This window comes from Lutjanus erythropterus, chromosome 1, assembly GCF_056507025.1.
Source record: "Lutjanus erythropterus isolate fLutEry1 chromosome 1, fLutEry1.hap2, whole genome shotgun sequence".
In the NCBI taxonomy this organism is placed as follows: Eukaryota; Metazoa; Chordata; class Actinopteri; order Lutjaniformes; family Lutjanidae; genus Lutjanus; species Lutjanus erythropterus.
This window is the reverse complement of record NC_139317.1, coordinates 4,543,114-4,559,156: the sequence shown is the minus strand read 5'-3', so window position 1 is coordinate 4,559,156 and position 16,043 is coordinate 4,543,114. Positions and strand designations below refer to the sequence as shown.

At 40.6% G+C, this 16,043-nt stretch overlaps 1 protein-coding gene across 1 annotated transcript; it reads right to left on the bottom strand.

The window, feature by feature from the left end:
* Window positions 1–6,155: 6,155 nt before the first annotated feature.
* Window positions 6,156–15,773, bottom strand: LOC146332527 (alpha-2Db adrenergic receptor-like). The gene is made up of 2 exons (XM_084723296.1): window positions 14,807–15,773; window positions 6,156–7,762 (listed from the first exon to the last, which is right to left on the bottom strand). Exons 1-2 carry the CDS (start codon window positions 15,131–15,133, stop codon window positions 6,620–6,622), a joined length of 1,470 nt encoding a protein of 489 aa, XP_084579422.1. The 5' UTR covers window positions 15,134–15,773; the 3' UTR covers window positions 6,156–6,619.
* Window positions 15,774–16,043: the final 270 nt, after the last annotated feature.

Below are 16,043 nucleotides of genomic sequence, written 5' to 3'. Positions count from 1 at the left end.
TCCATTTTTTGGGGGGAAATGTATTCTTTACAGATTTATATATATATATATGAAATATAAATAATTTCTAAAATGTTTTGATTTCCTTTAATTTTTGTAATTTCTAAACTCCTCACAATACCGACTTGAAAATGTGCTATTATAATCATCTTTGTTTTAAAATATTTTTTTATGGTAATGTTGGCCCTTTAAAAGTTGTGTCCCACATTTCCGTCACCTCTGTCAGATTTTTACAAAAACCTGATTTAATTAGGCATAAAAAGGTTTAGCTATACCCTGATGACCCCAGTCTCACTTCCTGGTGAGAATACTGCTCAAGCACTGGTAAACTTCATATGTTTTGACAATTCATTAAACAATATTGCTATCAAATGTGTATGGTTTAAAAATGTTTGTTTTGATCAGCATTAAAAGAAATCTGATCAACTTTAAAAAATAGAATGGCCACTCATTACAACTATGGTGTGAAATGAAAAAATTTATTAATTTGTCAACTTTGTAAGACATCAGCTCCGTCAGATTTGATGTCAACATTTAATAAAAAATTAAATCACCAGGATGTTAGCCCATTAGTATACTTTTTAGCACAACTGAAGATAAAAAATCAAAACTCCCTAAAAACTACAGTTAATAGAAAACCCTTGAAACAATTGCAAACCACCAGGGGCAAATATACCATATTAATATGAAATAACAGAGTAAGACAGGTGTTACCAATGATTCTATTTCAGGTTCTGTTCCATTTAGTGTAGCCTCTCCTGAGCCAACATGAACAATAGCAGCACCCTGACTGATGGAAAAGAACCTTAATGAGTATTCTGTGACCTGCTTGGACTATAAAACCCAAATATTCTGACTGTGTTTGACATTGTATAGAGAAAGACCATTATTTCCAGCAGAGAGAGCAGCTGTGAACGCTGCAACAGGTGCACTGAGCTGATTTTCCACCAGTTTGTGTGGCATGTTCAACTCATTTAAACCCTAATTGGTATTGTCAGGAAGTGGAAGATACGACAGCATCGAAACAATGTGACAACCTGTCTGCACCGTTCACTCTGCTGCTGTTCTGTTTTCTGTCCCCAGACCTGTTGGAGGTTAATCAGAAACATGGGACACACCTGGGCCCAGTGTGCCACATTCCTGTAAGTCGTAGCCTTTTCCCCCTACACACACCTCTGTGTTGTGGCTTTTCCCAGAGGAAAATTATGTTTCTCATAATCGTCTTCTCTTTGTCTCCTGAGAAGTAAATGAGATTCTTGAGCTCATTGAAGTCTCATCTGTTTCTCCTAAAACTTCCCTTTGGAGAAAAAAGGAGCAAAACAAAAGACAAGCAGATCTTTTGCTGAGCTCGTAGGTGTCTCAGAGGTTTTGCAACAAGACTTTAAATTGACCGCTAAGACAAATTTAAGATCTCATTTAAGACAACTGAGTTTTCTTTTGAATCTCACTGTTATCTCAAGATCTGATTACTCAAGACAAATTTAAGCTCAGTGCAGTGAGACAAAAAGACATTTACTACATTTAATACCTTCAACTGGGCTAAAGAGACGAAACAAAGGCTATTCCTCAGGAGCCGAATTTAAGAATTATGAGAAACTGGACAAAGTCTCAGCAATGTCCTTTTCGTCATCCTCCATGTCTCTGATCTATAGAGAAGGATGAATGTTGTAGAAGACCCAGACCTTCATCAACAGCTGTTTGAAGCGCAATTTTAAGGTCAAGTGGCCAAGAAAATTCAGCAACATCGAACTGTGGCAGAGAGGGAGACAGGAGCCAATCGGGAAACGCGTAAGTGGGGGATGGATCGGCCACACCTTGAGGAAACCGACATCTGGAACTACAAGCCAGGTCCTGACCCAGAACCCCCAAGAACAGCTGGAGCTGGGACACTGAGGCAGAGCTCAAGAGGCAGGGAACCAGCTGGAAAGCGGCAGAAAGTACAGCCCAGAGCCGTGTCAGACGGAGAAGTGTCGTTGATGGCCTATGCTCTGTTGGGAGCGAGGGACCTAAGTAAGTAATTAAGGATGAAGTCTCAAAATGGCTCTATATTGAGCTCTTTTATGTCTAGAAGACGACACAGGCTAGACAAAGACAACATCTTATTTTTAGGTTTTCTCTTCTCTGGGTTGTTTCCTTTTCTGTTTTTATATGCAGCACATTTTCACTCATCCACTCCCTGCACTACATGATTCATTCCTCCTGTTTGTTTGGAATATTTTATATACCTCTGTGTCCTCCATTTTTGTCCCAGTGAATGAGCTGGGAACAACTCATATCAGAAAGATTTCTGAATTGTGCACTCACATACTCACATGCACACTGAGAAATGTTTTGCTTGTGGTCATTCCTCTTGTTAACACTTGGCATTAAAAAATCCCTTCCTAAAACACTCCCAGTGTAAGTGATGCAGCAAAGTCCTGGTTCTGTACAAAAAGTTTATCTGAAGTTAATGAAGCTTCAGCAGTCACATGAGCATGTGAGAGTTGTCAGACATGAACAAATGTGAACCTATCCTTTCATATTATAATATACATTATGGTTTGAGCATCCAAGTACGATGCTTTTGTGCTGCTTTTTATTTTACACTAACTTGTACAAACTATTAGCTCTTAAGCTGCTGTAAGAGTCCGCTCTTTAAGGTGCAACATGTAAGAATTGGTCACCTGTCAAATTCATACTCCAAACAACCAGGGGGCAGCATATTGTCAGAGTTACTGCTAACTGCTGCTAACTGTAGCTGCTGTTAGCTTTAGGCATGCAGCTAGCGACTCAAGTCTATTTAAAATACAATTCATGATTGAAGCAAGTTGTTTCCCCCCACCCCTTCTCCCCAGACTCGGGGGATAGCTCTGCAGGCTGCAGGAACACTGCAGGAGCGCAGGGTGCACGCAATATCATAGTTTGAGAGTAACAAGTAAGACGTCTTCCACTGTGAGTTAATCAGCTTTTGAAATCTGTCAGTTGTCTGTCAATGTCAAGCTTGTTATCCTGAAAACAAAAACCCACTGCTCTGAAAATACACACACTGGTCTGTAAGTTGAGTGGCTGCCTGTCTCACTGCCTGACAAACTGCATTAACATAATGCTCAGCTGAACTGTTATAAACATCCATGGCCTCTGTCCATCTTTGCTCGTGTCTGTTTTTAAAATTTATTTCCTCATGTCTGTCCTTGCTTGCATTTGTTTTGCTGATGTTTGCTTCTGGTCTTTTTGAACTGTAATTTGCTCTGCTTTTATTGCTGCCCATTCTCTGCTTAATACTGCTCTGCTTTTATTGTCATTCGCATGCATTTAGAACTGTTGTTATAACTTGCTTTTTAATTATTAATTTTTTACATTGCCAACTTTATGTCTGGCCAGGGGCTACAGATGAAATTAATGTCTAATAACTTTATTAATATGCACTGTCCCTGAGAAGTAAATAACAAAATTCTTAAGACTCAGTAACAGACACTGATTCACTTGGTGAACATTCGGCATTAATTTTAACTAATTAGCGTGAAACAGGCAAACAAAGACAGTTATAGCGACTGTAGCATTGTTGTAAGAGAAGCAAGAATTTCAACTTGATCTCTTAAGACATAGGTAATTTTCTGATTTATTACAGTAAATATATTACAGATATCTCATTTAATTACACAACTTTCAAGTTGCTGTCAAACTCTGTGTTGCATAGCAACCAGAATGATGTAACGTTGGCCTTGGACTTGTCGCTCCTTCTGCCACTGCCAGCACTTGAGTCTGTTTTTCTTTGAAAAGATAAAAGCATATCTACTGATTATCGTCTCTGTCTCTGTCCAAATTTAAAGCAACTGATGATATTTTCTCACACAATCTGCAAGAAGAGATTAAACGGGTAATGACTGGTGCCGTTGTCTTGAAGCGCTGTGTGCAGTTTGTTCCAGGTCAGGTCGGGGTTCCTCAGTCGGTCCAGTCAGGTTTGACTGTTCGACTCTAGAGACAGTAAGGATGTGAGCTTTGAATCATTCAGCCCACAATGGCCGCGTCCAGTTATTTCATCCTGAGCTTCAGAGGATAATCATCTATTGTCGCATGAGCCTGAGGTTGATTATATTTATTCAGAGGCTCGGGTGTCGTTAGGCTCTCTCGTTTCTCTCCTCTCCCTTTCTTTCTCTTTTGTCCTCTCTCTTTCTGCGTACAGCGGCTCAGCCCCTCTGCTAGCAGCGCATGAATTTTTAATGCCCTTGCCCCCGAGCCGTGCAGTGTCAACAGAACACTGCTGCTGCGTGAAAAACGGGCAACTTTCATTCAGCTTTCTGTTCCTTATGTCTGCTTGAAGTTAAAGTTTAAACTCTAAGTGCTGCTGGTGTTTAGTTACTCCGAGGCAACGGAATCCATTAAAAACTCATTGTATATTTTTAAAAATGCAGCCGGTTTTTCTCTGCTTCTCATAAATCAGCTTTTGTCAATACGAGGATTGCATATCCAGCCTGCCTGCTTGCTACAGTGCACAGACATCTTGGAGCTCCTCGGGGACGTAGTTCACTGCCCTGCGGCCATTTTCCCCTAATTAACATTCAAGTTCAGGCAAACCCCAAGTTGTAATGTTGAACTGTTATTACATCAAGCACGCAGAGTTTGAAACACCTGCCGTCACAGCATCAGCGTGTCATCATCATCATCTTCCTCTGACTTGTTTAGAATAGAAAGTGATTATTTAATAAATCAGTGAGGAGTTGAATAATAAATCAATACTCAGGCTGTATGACAAGCCCTTTAATGTCAGTATGACAGCACAGTGGAAAACAGGATTAAAACTTTGTGCACACACATTTGTGTTTAATCGTGTGTCAGTTTCTGTGTGTGTGTTTGTGTGTGCAGCCCGTTTTCATTCCCAACACGTCAAGTACAGCATCTTGGTCAGTGGCTCTACACTTTAAACTATGAAGCTTTAAAACCACGTTCAGCGTCATTTCTGGAAATGCCCCTCTACCGTTATGTTTTGATGTGTCACCAAAGTCAGATGACATGGTATAAAGAGCGAGAACGTTTGTGTACGGAGGAGGTGGGGTGGACGGATGTGTCAGATACTGACTGTAAAATAATGATGGGCGATGCACCTCCACTTCCTCACACTGTACAACAATGAAGCCAAAGTATCCCAGATGTGTCAGTGTTCTCATCTTGCTCTGGTGGCGTCATTTGGAGCCAGAGTCCGCACAGCAGTAATCAGCTTGCGAGTTTCCGCCTACGCAGCTGGCTGACTCAGTGGCGAGCAAAGTTCAACTGTCACTCTTGACATGAGACCCCCTATTTATAACAAACATTAGCATAAGAACTACCTAAGACTAGAACTACCTTTGGGAAGAATTTATTTGACGTATACCTTGATATTTTTGTTTGGCCCATGTCTTATCTGTTAGCATTGGGGAGGCAGGATTTATGACGTATAATGCAGCCAGCCACCAGAGGATAACTGAGATGTTTTGGCTTATTTTCAGGGAGCTGTCATGTCCTACATTTCTATAAAAGTCAATGGCAGCTAGCTATCATCTTGACCTTTTCCACCAACATTTCCTTTTCCTGCAGATTCTTTTGAACTGTTCTGAGCACCTCCACCAAAAATAACCTGCTTCAGAAAAATGGCTGGTTTTCCTTGGGAACTCATTTGCTTTGGCTCAATTCTCAAATGAGAACTATGTTTTTCAAAACAAGAAGTTTTGAGCCCAAGTAAACTTTTATCACATTTGAAACAAGGCTAAGAGTTTGCTTATCTATTTTCAGATGAATTTTATCAATCAATTAGTTGAAAAAAGGTGAACTACAGTTTACCTCTGTATTTACCACTACGTCCCAGCACGTAACACATTGCTAGACAAATACATTTACCATATAAATGTGTATGAAGAAAGGCTAAAATGTGTTTATCCTTTTCTGTGTACTACAAATGGAAATTTGAATCTCAAAAACTCAGTGTGACACACAACAGCATTCTGCATTCTTGTATAGTACAATAAACAATCACTGTCAACAAAAGAAACAAGAGAGAACAAAACGTTTTTTGTACAGAGGGAACATAACCAGGGTTGAGTGCCATGGTAAAAAAAAAAAAAAAAAAGTTTTGAGTACAGCTCACACAATGACAAAATAACTTAATTTTGGTGTCACTGGTGCCAATTTACTGACACAAAAAACTCAGTTTTGAAACATGAGTCAAATGTTATGGTTGTTGTGATTTCCCGTGAAACCATTGTGACAACTGCACTTACAGTTTAGACTGTTTTGAAAAATGAGCCAAAACGATTGGAAAAAAAAAAACTGTTAAAGGAAGTCACCTTAGTGCTTGCTCTTGGTCGGAACTGTTGGGTCTCTGTAAGTAAGATTATCAAGAGTATAGTTTAGACCTTAGACCTGACTTATCCTGACTATTGTTACCATGACATGACATTTTAAAAGTCTACCCAGATGTTGCATATTCATTATTGCTAACACGAGTGCAGAGCCCTGCGTGTGCAAAGCTGATGCTGCAGGGGAACCTACAGTGTCACAGTTTGAAAAGTAGGACCACTGACCAAGCTGCTGTATTTTGATGAGTTGGGAGTGAGGATGTGTGTGAACTGAGGGCACTCACACAAACACACAAGCATACATTCACATCTTAAGTCCGTTTGTGAGTTTCAAATAAAATCTTCTTGAAGGCCCTCCTGAAGTCTCGGTTAAAGATGGTGTATATGATGGGGTTCAGGCAGCTGTTGCAGTATCCGATCCAGAAGAACAGGTCGAAGAGTGTGTCGGGGATCGTGCAGTTCTCTCTGCAGACGGCGTGGAGACTGTAAGTGAAGAAAAACGGGAACCAGCAGAGGACAAACACCCCCATCACCACGGCCAGAACAAACGTGAAGCGCTTCTCCCTCATCTGTGCCACTTTGTTTTTGGACAGAGACATCTGCCTGCTGCGGAGCGGCACTGGGGAGGGGAGGAGGAAGTGGTGGGAGCACTGGTCGGATGATGCCCAGGATATGGAAGCGCAGGAAGGAGGAGGAGGCTTCAGCCTGTTTCCCTCTGCGTCCTTGCCCTCCTCTGTTTTCACACCTCCAGCGGCTCTCCTGGGGAAACGGAGCGCAGAGGAAAACGAGGAGGATGTTTTTATGTCCGCTTCACAGATCCTCTCCTCTAAGTCGATATCATCCAGCTCTCCTCTCCTGTGGCTGCTGCTGGTGCTGTCTATGTTGGAGGAGCTGTGTCTGTTTGGAGGCCGCGGGCTGTCCAGCTCATACTGGGATCTACCACACCCGCCTCCCTTTCTTTGGCAAGTCATGGCGCCACCCACGAAGCAGGTCTCGGACTGCGACGGCTGCCGCTCCATCACATTCTTCGCCACGAACACGGTGGAGGCCCGCTGCTTGGCAACGCGGTAGATCTTACAGTAAACGAGTATCATGATGACCCCTGGTGCGAAGAAGGACACGAGGCAGGAGGAGAGGATGTACCACGTCTGATTGTTGAGTAGACACTCCTGCATCAGTGTGTCGTTCTCCTCATCAGCCTCCAAGTTCTCCTCTTTCTGCTTCATGAGCAGCGGCGGCGAGGAGATGACGATCGATATGAGCCACACGATGCTGATCATCGCTTTAATCCGTTTGGGCGTCCGTTTGCGGTTGTAGCTGACGGCTTTAGTGACAGACCAGTAGCGGTCGAGGCTGATGGCGCAGAGGTGGACGATGGAGGAAGTGCAAAAGAGGACGTCCAGAGCCAGGTAGAAGGAGCACCAGGTGGAACCAAAGTACCAGTAGCCCATGACCTGGAAAAAGAACCAATTAAGATATGTTAATGATTCATTAGACACCAGTAATGACCTGCAGAGGAGAAGAAAAAGTGTTTTATTCTCTAGCTTCAAGGCTTTTTCATAACAGAAATTCAGTCAATATGTCATTACAGCCATGTTGGTGGAAAATGTATTAAGTTTGCATGAAAACGTCTCAGTGAGTTTGCCCCTGTGGTTTCACATCAGGCCTTTCGAAAATTATTTAAGCTGACAATCTTTTCACAGCTCAAAACAATAAAATATCCATCAAATTCCTCCACGCTGTGTGCTCTGCACTCTAAATGAAGTCTGTCTGAAAAGTCCAACATTTACCTCTCCATCACCTGTGTTTTCCTCACTGGCTGGTGATAAAGGAGTAAATATTGGAAAGACTCGGCTGCAGTGCAGTTGCTTGGCTACAAAGAACCAACACTTATTCTGCTGTATTAGCTCTTCTGGAGAGCTTCGGTTTATTCAGTTTATTTGAAGTGAGGATCTGCTGAAGTTCAGAGGAAGGCTGAGATGGAACTATTGGGACTTTCTGGTTCTCCTCCAAGAACTCCAAGAACAGCAAATTGATTAATAAACAAACCATTAATCGACATGTTTTGATCAGTTCGTCTTTTTCATTCATAAAGCAAACAAATCTAATTCTTATGGATCTCTTTAAGATATATATATTAAAAAAACAAAATCAACAACTACATGAACATAAAATTAAAAATAATTTTTGATAAGGATCCCTCAAATGTTGTTTAAGTTCGTATGAAATGATGAAAAAGCATTTTGAGAGTATATCTTCTGTATTGTGACATATTTCTGAGTGAAACAGGACAGGAAGGCAGGACTTCATGTTGGGAGGAACTTAATTTGAATGTTGAAAAGTAGGCGTGTCCTAAACGGATACACACTGCTGTTGCTTGCTAGCTAGCTTGTCAATCATAGCTCTGTGACACTAAAAGCTGAAGATGGATTGATGGCTGGAGGTCCTGATATAACTGGATGACATTAGTTAGTTCAAGCCCACACAAGCACACATCATATTTCATTTTACAGATAGAAAACATCATTGGATTTTGATACAAAGAAATGTATTTTTTTTACATTAACTAAAATAATACATACTGTATATATAAAAATGTTGCCAATGTTAAGTCCTGTAAAACAAAATGTATAACAGTGTCTGTTGTATTTTTCCTCCTCTGTTTCATGCACGCTTTTTTTAATTGTGTACACTTGCCAGCAACTCTCATTCATTTTTCAGAGTCAGTCATGTTTTTATTTACTCTTGGCTTCATGCAACTGTAAGGCTTTGAGGTTGAAACTTCAAAATTTTGCTCTCCAGCTTTGAACAGAAAGCAGGAGTCTGCAGCCCTGCTAGCAGTTCTGTGAAGCTGTATTTCTGCACAGTGACGCTTTAAGCTAGATGCTAATGCCAGCATGCTAACATGATTGCAGTAGCATGCTGATGTTAAGCAGGTATAATGGTGAGTTCCGGAATCTGAGTTCCCAAGAGGAAATTTGAACTGGAAGACCTTGTGAAGTCGGATTTTGGACTCAGACAGTGGGAGAAACCTCATTAACCCCAACTTAAAAATACTGAGATGACTGCTCCACTCATTAATAGTATATAATAGCTGTAGCAATATACTGTTTATTAGCACTTCTGTCTTTTGTGTCTTATTAAGTCACTTGTACATGTAGTACTGTCTGTGGACATATTTCTACGGTGTTTATATGTGCAAGATACTGCATGAGAGTGAAAGAGCAAGTAAAATAAAGGTTTTCTTGGAAGCAACCATCTTGGTTTCTTGACTTGATGGATCGTGATCAGTTCAGGTGTGACGTCATTCCCAACTCCAACTTCCGAGGTAAATTGAATGCAGCAATTGTCAGCATCTTAGTGTGTTAGCATGTTAACATCAGCTAACGAGCAGTAAACACAAAGTACAGCTGGGTTTACAACTGATGGGAATGTCAGTCATAAACCAAAGAATCTGAAAAATAGAAGTTTTGACCTGATGATGGCGCTGGATTAAAAGACAGAAGATGACTAAAGTTGTCAGGATTTAGCAAGACAACCAATGACTGCAATGACATTTCACTTAAAACTATAAATGTTTAGATGAAAAATCAGTGGAGTAATCCTGCGGGAGTAATAATGTTGGGACCAAACTTGAATGGCAATCCATAGAAGAGTTGTTTAGATAATTCAGTCGGAACCAAAGTCGTGAACCGTCAAACTGACATCACAGCAATGCCAATAGCATAACCAAAAAAAGAAAAATCTGCAGACTAATTTATGAAAATTAGTAGCAGCTTGAGTCTGAGCAGGTTATTGACTGAATTTTAAGTATCTATTCATTTAGCCACAACTGCTCCAGATGTACTGGCACTGTTATTGCAGCGTGCTTCTCTGGGAAAAAAATTAAATTTATTTGTTTTTGCTTTCAGCTTTGTCTTCAGTTCATCTGAGCAATTAATATAATGACTCCCCCATTTAGTGGAATTATAAAACCAGTAGTCCATTACTTATAAAACAGGGAAAACAGATGACAACCAGCAGAAGGGCCAGGATGACCCAAAGCATCAGACTTGTGTTGTGAACAAAAGTGTGTATCTATAAAAAGTCATCCTACAGAGAGGAAGAACAAACTCGGTGAACCCAGGGTGTCAGCCCATCTGAAGCAGACAAGAAGCAATTACAGCCACAAGAAGTGTCTAAAGCAACAGAGAAGAAGGTCCAGGTAGATTTAAGATATTACTGATTGATGAAAGCAGGTCAGCTGAGTGTTGTTGCTGAGTGCAGAAGAGAGCATCAGACAGGAAGCACCAGTTATATATCAAGTAGACACCCACTAACTTGAGGAAGACAAAATGTAATTAAATTGTCTGGAACTGTTCAGTTAACAAGTTGAGATCTTCACTGCCTACATCTCACACAATATTGGCTCAAAGGGAAAAAAAAATCAGGGGTTTAAACCAGGAAATGTTCAAAATTCAGCATCATTAGAACCTAGAAAGCCTAACTCATGGGGATATCATGATAAACTACAGAGGCACTACAGTATATTTCTTGCAGATTTTGCTGAAGAACACCACAGATAAATGAGTTGTGTGAATTTAGTCATTCATTACCCACCAAATCAAATTGGATGAACAGTCAGTTTGCTTTTTGTCACATTTTCAAATGTTTTCTAATATGTCCAAAGCTGTCTTAAAAGTGGCTTTCAGTTTAGAAAGTGTAAAAGTTATATCACCTGCTGCCACGCAAAGTTTCCAACCTAAGTAAAAAAAAATGTTTTATTTATATAGCACATTTTAAAACACAGTTAGAAAATGCTTCACACAGACACATCAACATATAAATTAATGAAGTAAAAAGTAAAATAGAATTGCAATATAATACACAACACTAGGGATTTATCAATAATCTAGAAATGGCAGTAACTGCACCTCATTTGATATTTGTGTCTGGTGGAGCCATTTGTTAAATAAGGAAACTTAAAATGAGGTGAAAAAATTAGACAAAAATAGGAAAAAAATGAAAATGAGGGGGAAAAAGTGTGCATTTTGTATCTTATTAATTACTTATGATTATTCTATTAATCCAGGGGTGGGTAATTATTTTTCTTCAGGGGCCACATGAGAAATTGATCAGGCTGCCGCGGTCCAGACACAAATGATATAAGGTCCTAATAATGGCCAAATTTCTAATAATGGAATGGTCAGAAGTGTTCTGTTGGGTACCTCTACTGCTGGTCACCCTTTCTGAATTGCAATGCTGAATTGTGGGCTAATATTTTGTTGGCAATGTCCAAAACCTGATGTTTGACAGTGTACCATGCATGCTGTATGCAGGTTGCAATGATAGCAGCAAAAGTAGAAGAACAACATAAACAACATGGATGTACAGCACTGAATAAATAAAGTTACAGTTTAATATAAAAGATACAGTTTCTTCACTTTCAAAACAAAGGTCTGACAACAGTTTAATGTAGAGCAAAATGCAAATTTTTGGTATTTCCATGAGGGCCTTCAGGCTCCATCTGGCCCCCGGGCTGCATTTTGCCCAGGTCTGTATTAATCAATTGTTAGTATTTTCAACTATCGGTTAAGGAAAATGCACAAAACCCTAACCCTGACCTCACACAACACAGTGGGAGACAGACCAAACTAAAACAAACCAAGAGAAAGACAGGGAAGGAGATCTATAAAAAGGTTTTTCAATAGAGATGAGTTGTTATAAGCTGCTTAAAGCAGTCCAGAGACTCAGCAAATCTGATCGATTGGGGAAGATGCCTCCAGAGGGTTGGGGCTAAAACACAAAGACACGGTCCCCTTTTTGTTTTGCACTTGCAGCAGGGGATGGATAAAAGGTCTAGATTTGAGGATCAGAGTGGTCGATGGGTGGAATGTGGAACGAGGGGATCAGAAATGTAACTGGGAGCAAGGTCATGCAGGGCCTTATCAGCAGGATCCTGCAGTTTATTCTGTATTTTACAGGAAGCCAGTAGAGGGATGCAAGAACACTGTAATGAGGGACCGATGGTTAATTCTACAACTGTAGTTAAAAGCCTGGAAGCTGCATTTTGAACCAGTTGTAGATGATTTAGAGAAGCTTGACTGACATATGTGCAGAGGGAAATACAATAATAATTTAGTGTTGATTAATAGTTCAAGCTCTGTACAGGGCAAGACATATCTGCTTTTTGTGATGATGCACAGCTGAGGAAAGTAGGACTGGATGAGCTGAGTTACATGTCAAAAGTCTTAAAATGATTAAAGTTGATACCAAGATTCTAAGTGGTAGATTTGATATTTAAGAGAAATGGACCAATAAACTGATCAACTGCAATTTAAGGAATGTCTGTTTTGTCAGAGTGGAAATTTCTGGACGTACTTGTGAGCAAAGTTTTGTCTTTGGGGATTTCATTGATCCACAACCACAACCGCTGATGCGTCATCTGATTCGTCACACAAACTCAAACCAGTACCAGGAGCTTATTTATCACTAAACCTCTTCTCATTCAAGCTTCTCATGATCTCGGTTCCACCTGCACTGGGATGCGAATTTTGAATAAAAGAATAGATTGGGCCTTAACTCAAGAAAAGCAATGCATCTTTAGGGAGTTCTATTTATTTTTACTTTGCAGAGAAAGAGTTTTCTGGATTAGTCAGCAGGAAGAGCCGGAGTTTGGCGACATTTGAAGTTGTTTGATGAATTTTATATCATGCTAGCAGAGCAGCCATAGACAGTAGAAGAAGAAGTGGAGAGAGCTTTCGGGTCTGAAAAGTAAAGCCAATGTGGAAGTAGGGACATGTGTTTACCAAAGGTTTCTGATTTGTCCCTAGAAATAATTTTGATCAAAAAATTAAAATATAACCACTGTTGTCTGTCAGGGTCTAGTCAATGTTAGTTTGTGAGATCCAGTATTGTGACAAATGATGAAAAACAATTTGTTTTTGAGTTTTGACAACACAAAGGAGAACAAGCTATAAAGGTAAATAAGTAAAACAAACTGAGAAAAAGACATGCATTTTGTGTCTCATTAGTTATTAATAGTTAATGGACTGTTGTAGAATGAGCTAAACTGCTAGTTAAGGGAAACAACATTTTCTACCCTAGTTTCCACATTGCCTATTTCTTGTTAAAATTATTCACAAGAAAAATATTTTAGTGCATATTTAGTTGTAATACGAGAAAGATCACAAGCAGGCAGGTTATTTCCTGCTGAACGGACATAATAAGCAAGTCACAGTACGTCACCCACCAGCTACATGCTCTCGTTGGTACTGCACATGGTCTGGTTGCAGAAAACCAAGATGGCAGCCACAGTAATGCCAAACTCAAGAGTTAAAACCATTCAAACCAGTTGTCCACAAACCAACAGCTGACATCCCAGTGGCACTGTCGACTAATATGCTGTGTGTGAGTGTGGCTTTAGGGATTGCTGTCGGTCCACCACTTTGGTCCAGACTGAAATATCTCAACAACTATCGGATGGACTATCTTGAAATTTAGTACTAATATCCATGGTCCTGAGAGGATGTATCCTAAGGATTTTGGTGATACTTTGACTTTTTCTGTAATGCCAGCAATAGATTGACATCAAGCAGCACCCCTCAAGGGCTGAAAACCTTTAAAAAAATGCAGTTCCTCACATGGTCACTTAAGGCTGTCTCTAAAAGCGAGTCAATCTCCACAGACCCGAATATTAAAATGTCCAACTTTACAGCAGAAATACTGTAAACTGTTCACAGTTTGATACAAAAAATGCTTTGGTCTAGCTAATGCTCCTGTTGATCACAACTGCACAGGGGCCGACTTTTTATATAACTCACCCGTTTAAATTATATTAATGATTAAGGTTTAGTATCCTAAGGGTATTCCCACTTTGAGTAACAGGTAAGTACCACCATAGATGACTAGCCACTAGATAGTCACTTCCTTTTCCCACCTCAGCTCCACTGAGGCTCTACCTTGTTGCTCATTTTTGGACACCCAGAGCCACCACACTGACATTTAAAACGGCCCTTCAGAAACTAATAAGCGATGTCACAGGTAGTACGTCCATGTTTTAAACAGTATGTGGTTGACATTTATGGTTTTGACTAAAATGTCTCAACCACTGATAAAGCCAATGATAAATAAAGATGGATGTTGCGTCTCATCTTCCTCCCACTGTACTGTGTCCTAGCAATTATGAAAAACTGTGATTAAAATTTAAAAATGTTGGGAGACTCCTGTGTACCACCAGAGGGAGCTTAAGTGCCATCAGGAGCGCTCATACTTTAGTTTGAGAATCTATGATCTATAGCGCTATCCACTTTGTCCATTACTTTGGTTTATGTAGAAGTTGCACTTCTTTCCAGTGATCACTATAGCCTCACAGAGCTGCAGACCCTTCATCTCTTTTTTTGCTTCAGTATGTCCAGATCTGACTGAGATCTGATCAGTGAGAGCCTCCAGCCTCAAATTGCCAAGAGTTCTATACCTGTATTAAACTTGTGTTTTGCCTTGTTCAGATAAGTCCTCACCTCATTAGCCAAGGAGAAGGGGATGACCAGCGTCGCCACCAGTATGTCCGCAGAAGCCAAAGACACCAGGAAGAGGTTCTGAGGTGCCCTCAGGGCTCGGCTGGTGAACACCGCCACCACCACCAGCACGTTACCCACCACGGTGCCCAGGATGATGACCGTGACCACCAGCACGATGAACACCGATGCCACCTGTGAGTGAGGAGGTAGAGGAGGAGATCTCGGCGAGGAAGAGGACGTCTGATTGACATTCTCCAAAGAAGAGTTTGGTGGTAAAGTGGCCGGCACCGTGGCCATCACAGACGTGAATACATCCGATAAGTCCATCCTGGTTAAATGAGTGACATTATGGTCCCCATATTTTTTTTTTCTTTATCTCAAGTGCTTCACTGCAGTCGAGTGTCTTTGTGCCAGCCAGTGAGAAAATAACACAAAGTACAAAAATGAGAAAAAGCCGGAGAAAGAATCTGCCAAAAAAATTCGAAGCTGGCTCTTTGGTTACAGAAGAAAACCGTCCAATAAAATCCTCACCAGCTTCAAAATATCATATTTCTAAAAATTTGCTCACTCTCAAAATAAAAAAAGTACACATGCATGTCTCAAATCCTCCAAGCACTACAGTTATGGTCAATATTTCATCATGTACTCAAAAATATACTGCTTCATGCTGCAACTGAAAGAAGGATTTGCATGATTTAAGTTAGGATTTCAAGAAGTCATACCTGCTAAATATCCATTCATAAGCACATCTGAGCCCAGAGGTTGACATACTGTATTAAAGCTACAAGACTGGCCTACTTATTTCCAATGAGATGCAGAAAAAAAGAGGAAAAAGCATATGGCTACATGCTCTAGTTGGAGCCAGGACAGAAACCCTATTTGGAATGCATGGTACCCTCATACTGCTGCACTCCGAAAAAAAGATCAATGTGGCAGGAAAAAAGGTATTTAAAAGTAGGGAAAAAATGAGGGGGAAAATGACTGACGGGAGAAGAAAAAGAAAAGAGGGGAGAAGATGAGTGGGTGATGTAAAAAAAAAGAAAGAAAAAAAAAACAAAAACAAAGAGGCAAGCAAAAGAAAAACAGCGGTCCTCACTTTCATGCGAGTCGTTGCCGTGCTGAGTGACACTGCTGCTGCCGCTGCTGCTGTTCAGTGATTCTCTGCTGCTGGAAGAGAGAAGAGACGAGGAGGAGGAGGAGGAGGAGGAGCAGGAGAGAGAGAGACTAATAGAGAGGA

Excerpts from the sequence above, each read along its gene's own strand:
- LOC146332527 (XM_084723296.1), bottom strand. The coding sequence starts at position 15,133 with ATGGACTTATCGGATGTATTCACGTCTGTGATGGCCACGGTGCCGGCC. Across the intron at positions 7,763-14,806 it reads CCTTCTCCTTGGCTAATGAG|GTCATGGGCTACTGGTACTT; the intron begins GTGAGGACTTAT and ends TTCTTTTTCCAG.